Source organism: Erythrolamprus reginae, chromosome 2 (assembly GCF_031021105.1).
Source record: "Erythrolamprus reginae isolate rEryReg1 chromosome 2, rEryReg1.hap1, whole genome shotgun sequence".
In the NCBI taxonomy this organism is placed as follows: Eukaryota; Metazoa; Chordata; class Lepidosauria; order Squamata; family Dipsadidae; genus Erythrolamprus; species Erythrolamprus reginae.
Window position 1 is genome coordinate 138249468 of NC_091951.1, and position 23102 is coordinate 138272569.

A 23102-nucleotide genomic window follows, 5' to 3' on the forward strand; every position below is an offset into this window, starting at 1 on the left:
AACCCGCGATGAAGTGAAGCCGCAGTAGGTGAAGCGCGGTATAGCGAGGGACTACTGTACTTATTTATTATTTCTAGTTTGAGGTCTGAGAAGGGGTGCTTGGTTGCAGATGACCTGTGAGTAAGGATTGTGGGCTGAGTATTAGTGAAATTCCCTTTTCTTGGTTCATTTGCAGTGCAACCCTATCCCTCCTTCAGCAATGGAATCACTGGTTGGTAGTCAAACAACAAAGTGTACTGTCAGGGACTGTTCCCTCTAAGCTGTGCGGCTATGTAGCCGCGCACACAACAATAAACTTCTGCACAGCAGTTTCAAGCAAGTCTCTCTCACACTTTGCGCAAAGCTGTGTTTGCTAAGCTGTGATCGGGTTTTGTATATCAATGTGTGTGTGTCTGGGGGTGGATGGGGAAATCAGGGGTGACAGGCTTCTCAGTTCAGATGTTTTAAATCTGAAGTTTACAAAACACATGGTCCGTTTTGCCTGCTCTCTTCCTCTTCCGAGTACAGAGCTGGCCAGCCAGAAGGCCGAATCCTGCATTTGTTCCAAGCGTGATTCAGAGTGTTGGTTGCAAACTGTTTCAGCTCTGTGAAATTATTTGCAGCAGACAAGAGGAACTGATTAACTCTAACTGGGTAGTAGTTGTTTTTTAAAAACAAATTGATATCCAAATTTTCATTTTAATGTGATTGGGACAATTGGGTTTTCTTCATTTTTTTTTTTTTTTAAAACACCCCACAACTATTTGAAAGTTGGGAAATGTTGCAGATTTCAAATTTGGGCCATTTGCATCAGTAACTGCAGCCACCGAAATTTGTACGCCATTTTTCCCTCTGGGGTTATTTTGTGTGTGTGTTGTGCGTGTGAAGGTGGAAACAGAATGGGGGGATTTGCGGTTAACATGGCATTTGACATTTGCAGCCTTGTTGTGTGGCCTTTTTTCTTTTGTGTACTGTGTGCATTAGTTCCTTCCCTTCAGTCTCCTTTAGTTCCAGCCACTAACTCCCGAGGCCTGCAAATGAATAGAGAGTCAGCCTTTTTTATTCTGTATTAGGCAAACTTCAAGTTTATATTAGAAACAAAAATTAGTAGACTGTAAGTCTAATTTTCCTTCTAACATTATGGCCTACATCTAATGTAATATGAGCAGAATGTTTGTCTCCCCAATTCTCCTTTATGCCTCCCGGGTGATTCTAAGGGATTTCATGGGCCTGGGGATACAGGCAACAGATGAGCTTATGCAATAACTGGTTAAGTCTTTAAGGTGGCAAAATATTATGTTATTTTGCTGCAGGACACTGGAATGTAAATATTGCTTATGTCCTAGAAACTGTAGGTTGTAAATATTGCCTATGTGTTTCTGAATAAAAGTAGAATGGAGCAAATTTTTTATTCCTTAATGAGGTATTTTATTTTATTTATTTATTTTGTTTATTGGATAGTCTCTATAAACATAACATAAGTAAAAAGTGATGATAAAAGAGGACAATAGGACAGTAGAACAGGGACGGTAGGCACAGGGGTGCAGTTATGCATGCCCTTACAGCCCTTTTAGAAACGGGAAGAGGTCGGCTGTAGACAGTCTAAGGTTAAAGTTTTTGGGGTTTGGGGAAGAAACCACAGAGTCAGGTAATGCATTGATCACTCTATTGCTGAAGTCGTATTTTTTTCAGTCGAGTTTGGAGTGGTTTACATTTAGTTTGAATCTACCACGTGCTCGTGTATTGCTGCGGTTGAAGGTGAAATAGTCATTAACAGGAAGGACATCGCGGTATATGATTTTATGAACTACATTTAGTATTATTTTGTTCTTCTTTGACCATCTGGCTGACATCTGTGAAAAAAAAAATCAGGTGCTCAGGCATGAAAATGTGCTGCTCAAACACTATACTTTTCCACGCACACGGCAAAAAAATTAGAGGGAACATTGCTGTCATGCTATCTGGGAGCAGCTCAGCCCCAGCCACTGCGATCTGTGACTCTGCTAGCCATGCATCTGAGTTACTAAACTGGAAACTAAAGAGTGGAAAGGAAACAAAGAAAGAAATTAATATGAAGAGGGAGTCTGCATTTCATGAATGGTTTGGGAAGCCAGCTGGCTCACATCCTTTCTGGAACAACACTGTGCAGGAATTGAGAAAAGAGCTATCATTTCCTAGAAAAATCTACATTAGAATTCCCTCAAGTGTGTTCGTATCTGTTTTTGATTTCTTTTCTGTATTGTGCATTTGTCAATAAAATTTAATAATAATAATAATAATAAAAAGAATTCCCTCAAGCCCTTTGTCTGGAGTGACTGGAACGAGGATACCCAGTAGAGGAAGTTCTGGTTCTGCTGTAGGAACACAATTGAAAGTGGCATTGGTCCAGATTACCAATGGAACTGCCTTCTCCCGCATGACACCAGCGAGTCATCCCATGGAGTCGGCCTTCTCCACGTCCCGTCAACTAGACAATGTCACTGGGGGCAGGGCTAGGGAAAGAGTCTTCTCTGTGTAGGCTCCAGCCCTCTGGAATCAGCTTCCCCCAGAGATTTGTACTGCCCCCATCCTCCTTGCCTCTCACAAGAGTCTGAAGGCTCACTTGTGTCGACAGGCCTGGGGACATTGGTAATCAGCCCCTGCCTATGAAAGAATATATGTTAAATTGAATGTATGTTTAGTTTGTTACAAATTACTGGTTTTTTAAATTAAATTTGGGGTTTTAGATTGTTGTTTTTAGTTGAATATTGGATTTCAGATTTTGTATTGTTTTTTAATATGCTGTAAACTGCCCCTTGGAGGTGGTCAACATATACATCTAAATAATAATAATAATAATAACAACAACAACAACAACAACAACAACAACATCGCAATCCCAGGGGACAGCAGAATTGAGGAGAAGCAGCTAGAGAAATTAGTGAAATACAAAGATCTAAAAATCGAGCTGCAACGTCTCTGGCATAAGCCACTGAAAGCCGTCCCAGTGGTACTTGGCATGCTGGGAGCAATGCCAAAGGATCTCAGCGGACATTTGAAAATCATTGGAATTGACAAAATCTCCATCTGTCAATTGCAAAAGGCTGCTTTACTGGGATCAGCAAACATAATTCGCCGCTACATCACGCAGTCCTAGGTGCTTGGGAAGCGCCCGACTGGTGATGAAATACGAAATCCAGCATAGTGGCCTTGTTTGCTGTGTTGTATTGACATAATAATAATAATAATAACAACAACAACAACAATAATGTAAATGCTATTAACTAAAACAAGCAAGAAAATTTCAGCTCAATGTATTACAATGCCCAGTGTTCAACATCATGAGAAAGGAAGTGTTAACCATTTTTACAACTATAGAAAAACCTATGCCCAAAAGATATCTGATCCTGCACCATTTAAAGACAGTCCACAGACCTCCAAAAGCTGATTCGTGTACAGCTTGCCTTTTGACCCATCAAGCAGGGTTATTTTACCCCCTTCATGTCAGTCAACTTACCTTGCTTATGTTGTTGAAGATTACAGACTACAAAAGCTTTTCTCAAGAAAAGAGGGCATATAATTATGCTGTGTGTATGCATATAATCCAGATGACACAGAAATGAGATAAGTAATTTTAGATGTGCAGATGCTTAGAACTCTCAAACAAGCTTGTGTCATGAGCCAGCTGTCAGGAAAAGACAATGGGCTGTATAGATAATTCAAGCTAGCATTTGTTATTGTAGCGCAGGGAATAGCAAAATACTCTGCTCCAATGAAATATGCAAGCTAATGGACTCACTGCATACAGTATTAGAAGGAATTAAAAATAATTGTACAACATTATAATGTATATATCTACTTTATATCTAAAAGTGAGGCAGCTGATTCCCAGCTATATTTTATTCTCTTGAAATACAAGCATACACTAGCATACAAAAACAAAACAAAATAGATCCAGAACTCCTTTTGTGGTGCATTTGTTAGATATTAATATGTACTATTCTACGTACTAATATTACTGGCATTTCTTATTATGTTGCACCATGGACACTAGTACAGCTTGTGAAATTGCATATGCTTTCCTCTTTCCAGTATTTATTCCAGATTTGCTAATTATAAGTCCTTCACACATACTTGAACCTGGATTCTGTCTACATTTATAACATGCTTAATAAGGATATTAGTTGGTGAATCAAACACAAATTCAGCAACCTTCTGAAGATTATTTTTAAATATAATTTTCTATAGTTTCTATAGTGGCTATATTTCCTAGGATATACAGTGGTTTTTGAACATTCTGGCTTAAAAAATTATACGCACAGTATGCTCTCCGATGTATCTTTCTCATCCATTGAAACAAATTGTTGTTTTTGCTTTATTTCAGTCACTACACATATCAGGTTAGTTACTCTAAATAATTTTACTATTCTATTTGTCCTTTGAAAAAGAATATATTAATTGTAAAGAATTGTACCAACTAATTTTTTTCCAATTTTTCTCCCCCAGATAAGACAGTTCCAGTTCAGTTGCATCAAAGGTGGGTTGCTCCTGGTTCGGACCAGTTCTCCTGTACCAGTGGCAGAAATTTGCCCCCGCTTACCAAATTGGCAGTGATGGCTGGCTGGCCATGCTCCCAAACCAGTTCTCCAGTCACTGCTCCTTGAAAACGGATTGCAAAGAATCCTCTGCGCAAAATGCGCATTTCCGACACGGTGCAAACCATTAGGGAAGATAAATAGAACCCACCCCTGAGTTGTATGAAATGTCAGATTTTATGTTATCTATTTTGCTCTAGCTTATTGATCAATTTGTGGTATTTTCTTAGCATTTTAAGGGAGTAAGTACCCGGAATATTTTAATTTAAAAGGTTTTAAGAGTTTGTAGCACCCCAAATGCTGGTATAATTTTGATAACAATTAAAAACAAGATAGGCTATAATATCTGATATGGCTTAAGTTCTTTGTTTGGTTAAGGCTGCAAAACAATCTGAGCTTGAAACTTTTAAAACTCAGAAGAAACGTTTTAAATATTCCCAGTTGGTTTCTTCTTACATTATTCTGAGAGTCCCAATGTCCCACAGCTGGCTTTCAAAAAAAAAAATCTACCAGACAGCCAAAGAGAGTTGAAAAGGACACATTACCAAATAAAGCATGCATCACATGTTCCATTTTCTATTACCATTGGCTGGAATCATTTGGAAGGACTCAGTGAGGATGACGGCGCATTAGTTAAGCACATGTTCCAAGTCTCAGAAGCTCCATTTCAGACCTAAGAAAAAGAATGCTGCCTGCCTACCATGAAAACTCAGCAGTGCTTTTAAAATTGTTGGTATCAGGATACGGATCAGGAACCCTACCCCTTACCCTGGAATTTCTGAATTGAGATGTTCCCCCCTACCCCCCAAGTATTTTGTGTGTTTACTTTTCTTTTCTTTTAAAATGCCAAATGCAGAGTGTACACTGTGCAGAAGCATCAGGTAGAAACCCCAACCCAATAGCTAAATAAATGTATTTATGCAATTATATTCTTCATGGGTTGTGTTGCTTAACTGGTTCTATTACTGTTCATTCTTTGCTGAGTTCATTTCTTTGGCTGATTTAGCAAGTCAGATTCAGCCTGCAAAAACAGTGCTTAACATTTGCTATCATTGTGCTTAGCATTTCTAACACATGTACATCCAGTGTCTGTTTTGAGTACATTTCATGAAAGAAACCAGCTGCTTCTCTTCTAACTCACTGCAAAAACACAGATTGGCTTCACTAGAAAGCTACACCAATCATAATGTTTAACAAACACTTAAATAAGCAGATAGTATGTCTTTTTATATAGTGTAGTTGTCAGGATATGAAGCCTAAAAGGTATATTTGATCAGGGGTGAGCACAGTGGCTGTATCTGTTGGGAACTACTTTTTAAAAAGATATGCCTTTTTGGGGGCCTTCATTTGTGGTCTCAGGAAAATATGTTTAAGGAAGTGTTAAAAAGTTGGTTATAAGGTTATCTCTGCTTATTTAAATGCAGCTGTTTTCAGGCCTAGTGCAACTATCATTCAAGCCCAGGAAAAGATGTGATTCTATTAAGGAAATGGTGACTGGTATTTGGAGCAGGGCCATGCTGGATTCAAAGCACCTTTGCTGCTTCTGATCTGAGCAACCGTACATCCCTACAAAATGAAAGAGAAGAGCAAAGGAACAGATTTTCCTGGATAGTTTTTTATTTATTTTGTCCAATACACAATGAGGGTTTTAGTGGGTATATATCTATATACACATAGTAAAATACATGATGAAGGTTATAGAGGAGATACTCATAGTAAAATATATCTATGAAATAATAGAAAAGAAGATATAGTAATAGAAGATATCAATGAAAAAATAGAAGAAGAGATATAGGAATAGAAGAAAGGTATAGGAGATATAGGAGAGCAATAGGACAGGGGACGGAAGGCACTCTAGTGCACTTGCACTCGCCCCATTTTTGTGAGGTAAAATATTTTTATGTGAAATGCAATGGATTAAGACTCAAATCCGCTACAGAGCTCTCAATCTCAAAAAGCTACCTTAAATCCAAATTTGAGAGAAGACTGGGATTCTATAGAGAATACGATGCTCTGCTCCAGTTTTACTGATAGGGCCCCCCTTGGGACCAGCACTCAGCACAGCTATAAAAGGAGAGCAACTATTTCTGCACAAAATAGCTTGAAGAAAGCCCCGAAGGCCTAAGAAATCTAGGCAGCAGGAAAAAAAATTAAAAAACTTTTTTCTGGCCTTCTTTCAGACTGACTATGGCTTTCACATAGGATGAGAGGAAACATGGAGATAATATCCCTCCTTGTTCTTTTTCAGCAGATGCCAGAAGCTGCCACAAAATTATGTTTTGCCCTTGCAGCAGTTAGATTTGCCTTTTTGTTCATTTTATTTTGTTTTAAATCAGACTCAAGAATCCTTTTTTTAAACTGGAGCCTAGGACAGAGCAACCTCTCTTCTAACTTTGAATGAATTAAAATGGTAATATGTAAATTGGGTAGATGTCATTAGGATCACATGATTTATTTTTTAAAAAAATCATAATAATCAAGGATTAAAGACTATCCTGCTAACTGAAGTGTGCATGACACTGAAGGGCTTTGCAGCCATAATTCTGACAGATGCTTTGGGTGCTGTTACTAAATAGCTGCAATGGCCAACCATTAAATGCCCATATATCAGAAAGTAAATTGTTAAGGTTATTAATCTGCCATCCTCTCGAAGCCACCAAATCATGTTACCCTCTATCACTTTTATCCTTTTTTTTTACTGGGAAGGTACAGTTCAAAGAAAGCACTGGGCTATATCTACTTACTGTTTTTATTTTCTAAAAAAAAATATGGGATTGTGTGTGAATAAAGAGATATGCTTGTTTTGAAGGAGACTTTACTTTCCACTTGAGTTCTGGGTACTTAAAATCAATCATTCGTGGGTATGTCATAATATCCAGAATGTGCTGGTTTAACTCAGTTTTGCCTCCCTCTTATGCCATATTGTCGTATACTGATAGTCTAATTAATGCAAACCAAGATTATTCAGAAAATATGAGCAAATGGTAGATTTGCTGCCACATTTCAACAGTATAATTTAGAGGTTTTCTGGGAGCCAGAATTGCTCATTCCTAATATAATAAGGCTGTAACAGATCAGAGCTTGCAATAAATCTTTCTTATCCATATATTGTTCAGTGGTATCTATAGATTCATAAAACATAAAATTACACTTTTTATAATCATAATAAATGAAACATCCCTTGTGTAAGCAACTACTTTTCATAGAGCTTTGTTATTCAGCAGACATGTTCAATTAGAATTGATTTTCTACCATCCACTTGATGAAGAAACTACTACGGGTTTATTGCATAGTGTACACTTTCAAATCAAATATAAGCAGATGCACAGATGAGGATTTTTTCCAGGCAACGAAAATACCTGGGGATTTTTACTATTACTGCTAACATACAGATTTCATCTAAATGGCAACAAAGGTAGATTTTCTTCCTTTCACCCTTCCTAAATCATGAGTATAGCCCTACAGGTGAATAAATGCAGTAATTAGACTGAAGGAAAACATTTGCCTTATGTGCAGAGCTTGCATTAACCTTCTCCAAACCCATCAAGCAAAGAGAATCAGTAACAGTGAGGTGACTGAGGTGAAGGAAAAAGTACCTGAAGTAGCCTAATTCTTTACTCCTGGCCTTCAAAGCTGAAAGAGCATAATCTTCATAAAACACCAGAGAACCGTGCTCTACAAAAGTGTATTGAAAGTTACTCCCTTGATGTGGGTTATGTGTTTCATTCAGCCTATAGTATTTCCATTTCTGATATGGGTTGCTAATAAATTGCTCTCAACTCTCAAAATTTACTGATTGTTGCATGACTGTGTAATCCTTATGGACATTTGTAATATTCATGTCTTTTCCAAGGGGATATACATATTTTAGGCAGAACAATCATGTGTGGAACCAACTTGAAATTACAAGATACATGACAAAATAAGATAGCAAGTACTTAAGAGAACACAAAAACTGAGAAAAAGAATTTCCAATTGTTAATGATGTGCTATATTTTGTTTTAGGAACCAGAATTCTGAGAGTCTCATTTTCTCTCACTTTCTTTCTTTCTTTCTTTCTTTCTTTCTTTCTTTCTTTCTTTCTTTCTTTCTTTCTCTCTCTCCCTCCCTCTCTCTCTCTCACACACACACACACATTTGAACTGCCACAGGTCAGATGTCAAAATCAGCACAACCACCAGATGACAGCAAAAGCTCCAAAACGTCTAATCCTGCTGCCAACTAGTGGTCACAAATACCAATTTACAGTACTGTACTTACTTTTTTTTAAATAAAAGAGTTCTGAACTTTAAGTAGCAACGGTATTGAAAATCTAAAGGCTGCAGTGCAGTGAGTCATGTAACCTTGACATAGCAAAGATTTCCAGAAATAGTATTGATGCAAAATAATATTTTGTAGAATCTCATTAGCTGGATGAATGGATGCCAATGGCAAACGAACCACTGAGAAACTACTTATAATTCATATGTAAAACAAAAACTCAAAATAAACAAAACAAAAACCCAAAACAACTGAAACAAAAACCAGGAATTTAAAGGATTACAAGAAGGAGACAGCTGAGCAAGAATTGGACTTAAGCCATCAAAGAGCCAGCAAGTTTCATACATCCTTTTTTATTTTAAAAGGAAACTGACTGGAGAAACTGCTCTGATTAGAAAACAACAAGCCTTACAGTGAAAACCTGCAATGCAGCTTAATATGTCCAGCGTCGGCATGACATAAGCCCTTTGAAGCAAATGAACAGTTGATCATTTGTTTGGGGAGCCAACCAGTTACCTCAGGGGCAGACAGTACATAGTTCATGAGCTCAGGGGTGAAATGCTACTGGTTCGCTCGTGCCTGTCAGTCGTCAGACAGCCTGTCATGAAGGCAATGGGAGGATCCTCCCACCCACCTGGATGCCGTCATTTGGGTTCTTTTACCCTGTGCAGATGTAGAGAGTAAAAAAAAAACCAAATGGTGTTGTCTAGGTAGGTAGGCAATTTCTGCCCTTAAATAACACTATCCCAGGACCCAAATCACACCAATGATATTTGACAATTTTGCAACTTAATTTGATTCTGAAAAGTATTTGCAGTACAGTATTGAAAAACTGCTTCTGTATTTTCCAAAAATGTCACATATCACTGCCTGCCTATAGCTTTCCAGTCACTTGGAAGAGTCAGCTGCACAGTCCAGGAAAATTGACCATCTCAGTCTCAGCTAAAGCTCCTGGAACTCTGGACAGCCAAACTTCATGGGAGAAAAATGTTTTATTCTTTTTTGGATTTTATATTCTGATATGATATTCCCAACTAATTTGAGGGGAGGGGGGGAATCTTGTGAAGTTTCTTATGCATCAAACATTTTAGGCCCTGTGGAGATATAAAACACTCTCTTTTTTTCTAATCTCATTAAAAATAACATTCCTGAATGTTCAAACAAATTTATGTGCATCATTGGATGTCAGTAAACTGAAACTTGAAATACAGTGTTCCCTTACTTTTCGCGGGGGATGCGTTCCGAGGCAGCCCACAAAAGTCGAATTTCCGCGAAGTAGAAATGCGGAAGTAAATACACTATTTTTGGCTATGAACAGTATCACAAACCTTCCCTTAACACTTTAAACCCCTAAATTGTGATTTCCCATTCCCTTAGCAACCACTTAGATTATTACTCACCATGTTTATTTATTAAAGTTTATTAAAAAAAATTTATTAAAGGTGGACGAACGTTTGGCAGTGACATATGATGTCAACAGGTGGGAAAAACTGTGGTATAGGGGGGGGGGAACCGCGAAGTATTTTTAATTAATATTTTTGAAAAACCGTGGTATAGACTTTTCGCGAAGTTCGAACCCGCGAAAATCGAGGGAACACTGTACAACTAAAAGACTAATTTTGTTTACCAGTATTAGCTGATTAAAATCATTATTGATACATATTTTGCCACTAAATTTGATAACATATTCTGAAAAATTTAAAGAAGTCACAAAGTCGTATGGCCATTACTCAGGGGTGAAATGCTCCCACTTCAGGTGTGGTATAGTTTCCAAAGCTGCAGAAGCAAATAATTGTCCTTTCATCTGAATCCAACTCTTGGTGATTCTATGGGCCAGATTTCTCCACATTTTCCAATCTTGTAACATTTCTTTCAGTTTTTCTATATTCTGGTTGGTGTCAGCTTTAATAATATCCAACCACTGTGTTCTTGGATGGTCCGGTTTACTTTTATCACTAACTCTTCCAACATAATTGCTTTCTCCAATAAATTCCACCATGATATGGCCAAAATAAGTGAGGTCCAGTTTCACGATTTTGCCTTCTAGTGACATGTCTGGAGTTATGTATTCCAGTACTTGATTGTTAGTCATCTTGGATGTCCAAGAAATACACAGGAGCCTTCTCCAGCACCACAGCTAAAACAAGTCTGCCTGTCTTGCTTTTTTAAGGTCCAGGAAGCATACACAGCTAACAGGAACACAATATAGCAAAATAATTTACATTTAGTTGCCGGGTTGATGTCCTTGCTTTTCTATATTAGGCTCATATTCATCTTTGCTGTCAGACCCAGTGCAATCTGATATTTTATTTCAGTGCTGCATTTATCGCTTTGACGTATATGAGATCCTAGGAAAGTGAATTTTTTCACACATTCCACTCTTCACCATTAATTATTAGTTTCATTATTCTCTTCCTTGTATTTATGAGGTTGGTCATTTTGATGTTCAGGAAGAGACCAAAATTCTCACTTCCTTCTTTCATTTTCTTGATCAGATGTTCCAGGTCTTCTTTGGTTTCTGACAGGAGAGGTGTATTGTCAGCATAACATGAGGACCCGGATTGTGGGGGCAATATGCTGGCTCTGTTAAAAAGTGCAATTGCTAACATTTTGTAAGCCGCCCTGAGTCTAAGGAGAAGGGCGGCATTTTTTAAAAAATCAAATAAATAAATAGATAGATAGATAGATAGATAGATAGATAGACAGACAGATAGATAGATAGATGAATAAATAACAAAGATTATTGATGTTTCTTCCATCAATTTTTACCCAATTTTTTATTTTTCATGATCTAACTCTCTCATTATCATTTTGGCAAACAAATTGTATAAGAAAGGGAGAGTATGCAACCTTGTTGCACTATAATATTATTTTTATTATTGTTGTGAGCCGCCCCGAGTCTTCGGAGAGGGGCAGCATACAAATCTAATATTATTATTATTATTATTATTATTATTATTATTATTTTCTCTATCTTAAACCGATCAGTATCTCCATGCTTCCCGATTCGTGTACGATGATTGTACTAACTTGCCCAGATGTGCTGGTACCCCCAGATCTTGTAGGGTTCTTCACAGCTTTTCATGGTCAACACAATTGAAGGCTTTCTTGTAGTCAGTGAAGCATATGTAAAGGATCCTTTGATATTCATTAGATTTTTCCATGATTTAGGGCATATTTACAATATGATCACAGATGCCATGACCCCTCTGGAAGCCAGCTTGGACATTTGGAAATTCCCTTTTGAGGGTTGGTGGCAGACCTTGTTGTACAACATTAAGCAGAACCTTGCTAATGTGAGGGATGACAGCAGTACAGGACTGCAGCCAATACAGTCAAGCGCGCAATCCCGGATGGAAAAGTGGAGCTGAGCACGCAGTTCCAGCTGACCGCTGGGTGGGCACATACATTGATTTCCGGGGTGGAGCCTTGGCAAGCAGGTGAAAGAGAACAGCTCTGTTCCCAATGATCGGAGGGCACATCAACCACGGAGAGGTACATGGGAAAGCAACTGGTGAGCATCCAGGCGAAAGACAATCACCAGACATGAAGCGAAGGCAAAACTTTACAACTCCAAATGGGAAGAGCAACCATTGACATGTTGATTGCTTCAGTTCCGTGACAGTCCCTGTAACAGCGGAAGATGTGAGATTCAATACATTTCTGATCATCGTTAAGAAGACAACACATACGGTAACTGACTATATTTGAAAAATTGATAACTTGAAACTCTACCCAATATGGAGAATACTGCTGGTACTGTGGTAAGATTTTACCACAAGCTTGGTTCAATTGTGTTTCAGAATACAGTTGTTCACAGATGAGTTCAATAAACTTCAACTGTTGCTTGCCTTGGCTTCTTAACATCTCATAAGATGAAGATTAACAGGCAGTGGCAGATAAGTTTATTTCAGGCAACCCACAAAGAACAGACTCTTGCTTATTCTGCCACAAGAGAACTTTTAATGCAGCTCTAGTATTAACAAAACAAGGCAAAAAAATTCCTCTATTACAAGGCAATAGATTTAACCTTGTTCTTAATAAGCAGCTTTGTTTTAGGGTAGAAGCTTTGTGTGCTGAAGGCCCCAGTATCACTTCCCAGAAGCTTGAATTAAAAAAGATTAAGTTGCAGGTGATCACAATTATCTTTGTTCTGAAAGCCTGAAACACAGAGTAGGCAATAGCAGTTTGATGTATTCATGGATGGGTCCCCTCAGACTGGTTCGCCTGAACTGGTAGCAACTGACGGTGACATCACAATGACGTCACCGAACCAGACATCATCCTGACATCACCTGCAAGTCGCTAGGCGCTGCCATCCTTTTTTTGAATTTTTTTGTTATTTTTTTTCCTTCTGAGCATTGTAGAAGCCAGGTTTCTGGCACTGTGCATGCGGTCACTATCTTAAAGAAGTGAACTGGCAGCGAAGTAAGTTAGAACCCACTCCTGCTTGGGTCTCCTCAACTTTTGAGTCCCAGAAAGCGGCTGAAAAATGACCTTCTCCTGTTTTGTAGCCAAGCATCATTTTCTGTCCTTGTCTCCTTCCCATTTTTCTTTGGTTTTCCCTTCCACCCCAAAGCAAAAAGAAGTGAGGGGGAGGAAGTGGGGGGAAAGGATCCGGGAGTGGGAAGGGAAGGGATTGGGAAGACTGAGAACGAGGAGAGCTTCCCGGCTCAGGGAAGACTTGGAGTCTGGAATCCAGAGCATGCGTTTCCTCTTCTCCCTTGCGGGACTTTTATTACCAAAGCCACCCCATCCCCAGTCAAGTCTCTTTCCTTAAAAATAGAGCTTTTGATCTGAAGCAATTAATGTGAAACGAAAGCAAGGTTTAAAGGAAACAAAGATGAGCTAGTTTGTAAGGGAAACAAATACTGTGAAGGTTCGGTGCAAGCCATACTAATATTCCAAACTAGTAAGTCTTAATGTCTGGTTAAAATGGGTAGTACTTCCCTTTAAAGAAGAAAAGCATAGCTCAGAGTATTGCTATGATTTTTTGCTCCTATATATTCTGTTGCTTAGGTATAAATTTTGTTAATGTAGAAATTTTACTTAGAGCCTATTAAACAATGGAGCTAGCTGCCTGCCTGCAATCATGTGTATCTTATTAGGAGTAAATCCCACAGAAAGAGAGTAGCCTTACTGCTAAGTAAATATGCATAGGTTGAGAGATACCGGTAGTTTATTCATTAGTATCAGATGTATTAAAGAGAGAAATGAAAACTTCTATAACAACAGATACTTTGTGGCCAGACCAGGTAGGTGTGTGTTTATGTGTGTGTAAAGGGAGGTGGGGAAAGGAAGGAAGGAAAGAAGGAAGAGGAAGGGAGAAAGAAAAAGAAAGAGAGAAAGAAAAAGAAAGAAAGAAAGAAAGAAAGAAAGAAAGAAAGAGAGAGACTGAGAGAAAGAAAGAAAGAGAGAAAGAAAGAAAGAAGAAAGAAAGAAAGGAGGGAGGGAGGGAGAAAGAGAGAGAGGGAGAGAAAACACCACAAAACCTGCTACTTCAGAAGATACTTTGAAGCAGCGCAGCAATTTAGAGCTGGAAGACATCTTGGAGATCATGTAGTCCAGGGATAGGCAAAGTTGGCTCTTCTGTGACATGTAGACTTCAATTCCCAGAATTCTCAAGCTAGAATGATTGGCTCAGGAATTCTGGGAGTTGAAGTCCATATGTCATAGAAGAGACAACTTTGCCTACCCTGATCTAGTCTAACTATGCTACACAAGGAAACCTTACCCAGTCATATGATCACCAAGCCACCCCACTCAGCCACATGATTACCAAACCACTCCCACCCAATTATATGATCATCAAGCCACTCCCACCCAGTCACGTGACTGTTAAGCCACTCCCACAAAATTAAGCCATGCCCACAATGTGGCAGTAAAAACATTTGGAATTCACCCCTGGAAGTATTTGACTATTTGATGTAAAGCAGCATTTTTTGTTGTTTTTAAGGTTGAAGTGAAGAATTTTTTAAATAGATCATCCTCTTTAGTCACTTATTAGAAAACATATATGGCTAGCCATCTTCTATACCATAATTCTGGACAGCTTACAGCAACTACAATAAAACCCTGTAAAAAATTAAAAATCGAAAACAAATAAGACATGGCGTGACCTTGGCACTCTTAGACAACACTTCCCTACAGCAACAATCACAGGGTTCCAGCTTCACCCAATCCCAATGCTTGGAAGAAGAGCCAATTTTTGAAGGCCTATTTAAAGGCCTGCTTGTGTGTATGTGTGTGTTACACAAGATTGGGGCCACTACTGAAAAGGTATACTATTTTTTGTTTGCAAAAGGTACATGGGGAATGCACATCTTATCTATATGGTGAGATAATCTCACAGAGAAGTATCTCACAAATAAATTGGTACCATGTCACTTAGGGCAGTGATGGCAAACCTATGGCACGGGTGCCACAGGTGGCATGTGGAGCCATATCTGCTGGCACGCGAGTCATTACCCTGCCTCAGCTCCAATGTGTATGTATGTGCCGGCCAGCTGATTTTTGGCTTGCCCACAGGCTCTGGGAGGACATTTTTGGTTTCCAAAGAGTCTCTGAGGGGATGAGGGATGACATTTTTGCCTCTGGAGCCTGAGACGGGGGGAAACGTGCCTACTGGGCCCACCAAAGTTTGGGAAATGGGCTGCTTCAGGCCTCCACAGGCTCTCCGGTGGGAGGGGGCGGCCATTTTGGCTGTCTCCAGGCATTGAATTATGGGTGTGGGCACCCGCACATGCGCAATAGCACCCGCACACACGCTTTCAGCACCCGAGGAAAAAAAAGGTTCGCCATCACTGACTTAGGGCTTCAAAGCTGATAACCAATACCAGAAAAACTGGAAGCCAGTACAGCTTGTGCAGCAGTGCTGCAAACCAAATGGCAGTGACACCGTGTGCCTGCTGCATTCGTGAACCGTTGCTGTTTTCTGAAGTTCATCTAAGGAAGCTCCATGTACAATGCAGCGTTTCCATCACTGAGAAGTGGAAGGGCCACGTGGGGGTCTATGAATGGGCTCAACTGGCCCACAACGGATCTGCTAGCTACAGTAGCCATCTGATTCTCAAGCAGGAGTTGTATGTGAAAGAAGACTCCAAAGCTGTATCTCACTTTTCCACGAAAGTGCTACCCCACTGAGAATTGGGCAGGAGGTCTACTCCTTGGCAGTGAAATTCTTCGGAGAGGGGCGGCATACAAATCTAATAAATTATTATTATTATTATTATTATTATTATTATTATTATTATTATCATCTTGTCATGTTATTGTGCTTTGCTTCCAAAGCAAAAAAGAAACCAGTGCTCCTACAAATCTAAATAATAGTAGTAGTAGTAGTAGTAGTAGTAGTAGTAGTAGTAGTAGTACTTGGCTACAAAGTCGAGCCAATAAACCAAAAGGACTGGACATTCAAAGAATTATTTAGGTATAATACTACTAATTCTCAACCTTCTTTTCCCCACAAAAACCAATTACAAACATCACAAATATAACAACGATGATTGAGTTTGTTATTACAGTACTGGATGATTTTGCAGAATTTTAGAACGGGAAATAAAACAATACCGTACTGTACAGCATTCCCTTAGTGTATCTCAGTTTTCAAGACGCTGGGACACTGGCAATTTTCTAATGTATCCTGCAGGGCATTAACCAAATGCCGATACAGCAGTGTAATAAATAATTCATGCAACTTGGCAATCAGCCGGCACAAAGCAATGGGCATAAAGATCTTAACTTTACTGCCAGGACTTTTGTGCATTCAGCAACTGGAATAATGGGAAGGAGGAGGAAGAATTATTGCTACAGTTAGCAGCATCTACGAAAGGTTTTAGGGTTAGCATCCACCATTTTTGGAAAAATATTGTCCAGTTTTTCAACTTTAAATTTCCAAATATTGAGGTGCTCAAAACTGACACGCCTCAGGGATTGTAAAGATATGTTGGTTACTTTAAATAATATAATATTTAATGTTATAACCTTTAATATAATTACGGTAGATGTGCTTGGTAGGTAACTGAAAAATACATTAATTTTTTAACATTTTGTTTGTTTCATTTACTATAGGGATAAATGATGGGCTCAAACACACCAGAAAAAAACAACCCATACAGATCTTGACATGTGCCATGATTCACAGCTTTCCGCATTTCATTTCGCTATCCTTGAATCACTCGCACCAGTCATGGTAATAAATCTCTCCACTCTGGAAATTAAATTCTGCATTTCAGTAGCTAGCTAAGAGAATGAGCTTCTCAAACTTTAACTTATGGCTAGGTAAGTTATTGCCAGCAAGGAATTATAAACACAGAAAGAAAATCAACCTGCTGCATAAAGAAGGAGTTAAGCTACATAAGAGGGAGGGGAAGTCTCGGGACATTTTCTTCTCTCTTTTTTGAGCCAAAAGATATTTGGCCATTCTTGCCTGAACCTTGAGAGTCAGAGCATCTGTTCTATATTTACACAGCAATTCTTTCTGGCCAAAGAACTGCTGGTTTCTCCCTTGCCAGTTTCAGCCTTCGTGTAAGCTAATGCTGTGGATCTAAATGCAGGGAAATGCTTAAGGCCATGATACAGCACAAGGTAAATTTTACTACTGACCTTTTGTTTTATATCCTGCACTTACACTAGATTGAAAAAAAGCACAACTGCGGTCCTCAATTTGAAGACAGAACAAGAAAAAAGATGGAGGGAAAAATGAAAAAAAAACCAAGGGGTCTATTTTTAATGTGGTTTTAGTTTTTCCCTCTGACATCTGGCGAAGGAGATATTGATTGACAGTTGCAAATAAAGTGAAACCTGGTAAATCTAGTTTTCCTGATAGCTTTCATTTCTTACTGTTACCAACAATAAAACATTTGATGACTAATTGTTACAAGAAAGACAAAGCCCAAAGCATACAAGGTTGCAGAAAACAGGAGGCAAAAGGATTTTAAGAAAATGCTAGCCTACGAAGGTTGTTTTCTTGCTTTCTTATAAACTGAATGCCAACTACACTGTTAAAATTATCAAAACATTTATCCGTTCTACATCTATTAATTTTTGTTGTTAAAAGCTATTTTTTAATTACTGTTTTTCAAATAACTCCTTTGTAAACAGCAATAAACATACTGCTTATTACAATCCTAAAATGCCAGGGGTAACATGCATTTAAAAGAGAATTGAGAGGGCAGGAAAAATAAATTTGTCTTCAAAATCCCAGGTAAATACATTCTTTACAGGATTCTTTCTACTCAGAAACTGTAACTTTCCTATTGCATAGAAAGGGAAAATGTGTCCTCTATTTTCCAGTGATGAAAAACAAGCAAAACTGCAGCTCGCCATCCACTTCCACTTTGGCTTTTCCTATTAATATTTTGTCTACAAAAATAAAGCTTTCAATTATACCTGATTTTTTTAAACAATATTTTTATGTGAAACTACAGGAGAATTCCCGCCCCCCCCCCCCCCCGCCCCAAGAATATCTCCCCTGGAAGGCACCCCGTCCCATTCTCACATGCAATACTAACCATCACTACATGGAGCAGAATTTCTAAATCACATATGGAAAATTACTAGAAAATCCCTTGCCATTCATAGCTCAGGTGCTGTGATGGTAGGGAAAGTGTTAAAGCCAGCTGCTATTTGAGACATTTTCATTCCTAACTGATCATTGCTTATTTGATCCTTTGTTAAGTCAGAATTCTGATTAGAGTGCCTCTTATGTTAACAACGAATGGAGGAATTGGGACTTTTTTCTTACCTTAGCACACATCCTCTTTTTCAGGGGCCTTTAGATTTGGCCTGCCAGTCTAGATTCTCTCAGAAGACCAATCTTATTCAGCAGACTCTCAAAGATTGCTACAGGACAATACAAATCAAACTTAGAATGTTACATCCATCTTCTGTCTTGGTAGTTTTTCATGTTTGGTTGCCGTAGAAAGAATGACAATTTCTTTCTTTCTCTATATCTCTTTCCTCCTTTAAACTATTGCTGCTAAAACCTCAAAAGAGGAAGAAATTGCCAAATCTGTAAAGAAGGGGGATAAAACCTTCTTCAGATATATTAGTGATAGGAAGAAGAAAAACTGCAGCATCACAAAGCTTAGTATCGGGAATAATACATACATTGATGGGAATAAGGAGGTCGTTGACCATTTCAATAACTACCGTATATACTCGAGTATAAGCCGAGTTTTTCAGTCCAAAAAATGGGCTGAAAAACACAACCTCGGCTTATACTCGGGTCATTGACAAAGTCACCACAAGAGGGCGCCATTGCTTGAGCCAGAGCGAGGAGGCACCAGCTTTTTCCCCCTCTCACTTGCCGTAGGAGCTGTGGGTGGGGCTGGTTCTTCCTCTCCCTGGCTCAAGCAAAGGAGCCAGCCATGTGCTCCAACCAAGAGGGGGGGAAAGCAATGGGAAGCCAGTGAGGTCGTGTGTGTGTGTGTGTGTGTGTGTGTGTGTGCCCCCTCTCCCCCCCACCGTGAAAAAAGCCAGCTACCTCTTGCTGAAACCCGGAGGCTTTTTTTTTTACTCCCTGTGTGTATTTGTCAACAGGTTTACAGTAACTATTCCTTGCTCTCTCTGCATTGCCCTTAGTTGGATTAAAAAGGCCCCCTGCTGTCAGATTCTCCTCCCCCTCCTTTGAAAGGATTTAAACTGTTTAAAAAATGGTATTTTGTGGTAGTTGCTATCCTTGCTTGGATAGGAACTAATAAGGCAAGAGCTAGACAGGAATTTCTAAAGTGTGTTTGTGGATCTTTAAAAGTTGCCTTTTATAAAGTGGGTTTGAGAGCAAGTTTCAGTTAACAAGTATGAGGGGAAGCATTTTACATATTTTAAAAATGAGTTTGATTCTTAATAGGACCTGCATATTTAGGATACAAAACCACAAGAGCTGTCTGTGTTTTGCAAGTTTTGCTTGTCTCACTAGTCTGTCTGTCTGTCTGTCTGTCTGTCTGTCTGTCCGTCTGTCTATCTATCTATCATCTATCTATCTATCATCTACCTACCTACCTACCTACCTACCTATCTGGTTTTCTATGCTGATAACCTCACAGCAGCTAATGCTGAAGCTCTGTTTGGATATACAGATTTATTTATTTATTTAATTAATTAATTAATTAATTAATTAATTAATTAACTGGATCTGTATGCTGCCCCTCTCCAAGGACTCAGGGTGGCTCACAGCAAATATAAAAACAGAACAATAATGTAAATCCAATTAATGATGAGATGATGAGAAGGAATCCTGTTTTAAATTCACAGAGCTAGTTTACTGGTTTTCTTTAAAATAAATATTCTAAAACATGTCTCAATTAATGTAATTTTATTGGTTTCCATTTTTATAAGTTACCAGTAGCCACTGCATTTTCTAACCTCGGCTTATACTTGGGTCAATAAGTTTTCCCAGTTTTTTTGTGGCAAAACTGGTGCCTCGGCTTATACTCGGGTCGGCTTATACTCGAGTATATACAGTACTTCTGTTCAGTTTTCTCAAAAGACACCTTATAATATAATACTATGGATGGATATAGCATTGCTTCCAGCTGTAGGGATTCCGCTCCAGTGATCTTAGACACTGATGTCTTAGAAGAACTTGAACAATGAAAGACAAATAAGACAATGGGTCCAGATGGCATCCACTCCAAAGTTCTTAAAGAACTCAGATATGTGATTGCCGCCCCCCCCCCTACTGATTTGTTTAAACAATCCCTTTTAACAGGACCCGTTCCTGATGATTGGAGAATGGCCAGTGTTGTGCCTATCCACAAGAAGGGCAGTAGAGAAGAAACTAGAAACTACAGGCCAGTTATCTTGACATCAGTTAAAGTTAAAATGATGGAGACTCTACTCAAAAAGATGATAAATCAGCACCTAAAAACCAATAACTTATTGGACCCAAACCAGCATGGCTTTACTGAAGGCAAATCATGTCAGACTAATCTCATTGATTTCTTTGCTTATGTCGCAAAGATGTTGGATGAAGGTGGTGCCGTGGATATTGCTTATCTGGACTTCAGCAAAGCCTTTGATACAGTTCCACATAAAGAGCTGATAGATAAATTAGTGAAGATTGGACTTAATCCCTGGATAGTTCAGTGGATTTGCAGCTGGATGAAGCGTAGACATCAGAGGGCTGTTGTTAATGGCGAGTATTCTGATCAGAGACTTGTTACAAGCGGTGTGCCACAAGGGTCTGTTCTGAGTCCTATTCTTTTAATATGTTAGTGAGTGACATAGGGGAAGGTTTGGTAGGGAAGGTTTGCCTATTTGCTGATGACTCTAAAGTGTGCTATAGGGTTGATGTTCCTGGAGGCATTCTGTAATATGGCAAACGATTTAGCTTTACTAGATAAATGGTCAAAGCAATGGAAACTGCAGTTTAATGTTTCCAAATGTAAAATAATGCACTTGGGGAAAAGGAATCCTCAATTTGAGTATTGTACTGGTAGTTCTGTGTTAGTAAAAACTTCAGAAGAGAAGGATTTAGGGGTAGTGATTTCTGACAGTCTCAAAATGGGTGAAAAGTGTAGTCAGGCGGTAGGAAAAGCAAGTAGAATGCTTGGCTGCATAGCTAGAGGTATAACAAGCAGGAAGAGGGAGATTATGATCCCGCTATATAGAATGCTGGTGAGACCACATTTGGAATACTGTGTTCAGTTCTGGAGACCTCACCTACAAAAAGATATTGACAAAATTGAACGGGTCCAAAGACGGGCTACAAGAATGGAGGAAGGTCTTAAGCATAAAACGTATCAGGAAAGACTTAATGAACTCAATCTGTATAGTCTGGAGGACAGAAGGAAAAGGGGGGACATGATCGAAACATTTAAATATGTTAAAGGGTTAAATAAGGTTCAGGAGGGAAGTGTTTTTAATAGGAAAGTGAACACAAGAACAAGGGGACACAATCTGAAGTTAGTTGGGGGAAAGATCAAAAGCAACATGAGAAAATATTTTACTGAAAGAGTAGTAGATGCTTGGAACAAACTTCCAGCAGACGTGGTAGATAAATCCACAGTAACTGAATTTAAACATGCCTGGGATAAACATATATCCATCCTAAGATAAAATACAGGAAATAGTATAAGGGCAGACTAGATGGACTTTTTCTGCCGCCAATCTTCTATGTTTCTATGTTTCTATTGCAGGCATATAAAGAACAGACTGAAGCACCACACACAAAATATAAATGTATTCTTTTCCAGAGAAATTTTTGGGAAAGCATTTGTTAGAGTTCTTGGAAACTTGGCATATTTTCAATATATGGCTGAATGCCGGTATCAGGCTTTGCAAATCCAGGCCAGTTCCCCCACTAACCATTCTCAAGGCCAATGAAGCATAAGAACCTCTCTGTTTGACCCACCTGGCTCTTCTATAAAAGCTCCCTGTTAGCCTGCTTTTTGTGGCAATTCAGGTGACCTAACATATGGGGCCATAAGGAATCCAAACGATTTACTGAAAAAGACACAGAGATGCTGATCAAAGCCAAAAACCATCCAATATGGTGAAAGATAAGTGACTAGAGAAGGTTCTGCCCTGCTAACACAGTGGGATTTAGAAGTTTAGCAAAGGTGTGATGGCAACCAAGTCTTCCAATTTCCTGCCAGCAAGCTCTGCTTGGGTAGGTCACTAGTGTTTAGTAAGGTTTATGATAAACTTTGTAGGAAGTCATTGTTACTGTTACCGTCCATAGACAAAATGGGGGAAGGGGAGAAAGGACGGCACTTGAACAAAAACTGCCTTGATTTTGAAAAGCCAAGAAATGTTATTTGCCTGAGCAAATTCATTTTAGGTTAATGAAGCAGGCTGCGCTTTCTTCCACCCCTCTTTCCAACTCTTGTCTTGGACAAAAGCCAGATGAGAGAGACTGACTCAGATGCTGGGAACCAGGGGATTTTGTTGCCTTTTGTCCAAAGGGACCTTCAAAAGATTTGCAACTGTGTAGGAGAAGAGAACTGGTCATACAGTTGATTCATCCCTCCCAAGAACCCATGCCAAAATAGCAGAAACTAAATTGGCGCATTACAGGCTAACGAAGCAGGCTGTTTCCATGTTACAATAAGATAAGCATGAAGTGAGAAAATTTCCCACTAGGCCATCTGAACCCACCACGCAACCCACCCATTTAGTGGAACTGATTATAGTGGGATGCATTTAGTACCACTTAGCGGAACTAGAATCACATCTATCGGTGGTTGGAACAGGGATTAGTGCATGAATTAAAAGCACATTCGTTAAGTGAGAGCAAACATCACAGCTTGCAATGCCTCTCAGAATAGAGATTCTGGACATTTCATC

General features: G+C 39.0%; 1 protein-coding gene across 3 annotated transcripts in view; it reads right to left on the reverse strand.

The window, feature by feature from the left end:
- PKN1 (protein kinase N1) overlaps positions 1-23102 on the reverse strand; it is a 120739-nt gene that overhangs the window by 72554 nt on the left and 25083 nt on the right. The window contains exon 1 of one of the 3 annotated variants that reach the window (XM_070739597.1): positions 18559-18623. The exons of the other annotated variants lie outside the window; for them this stretch is intronic. Within the exon in view, the coding sequence (XP_070595698.1) occupies positions 18559-18570 (12 nt within the window). The 5' untranslated portion in view covers positions 18571-18623. Of the gene's footprint in view, positions 1-18558; positions 18624-23102 lie in introns of those variants that run through there. 3 annotated transcript variants of the gene reach the window in all.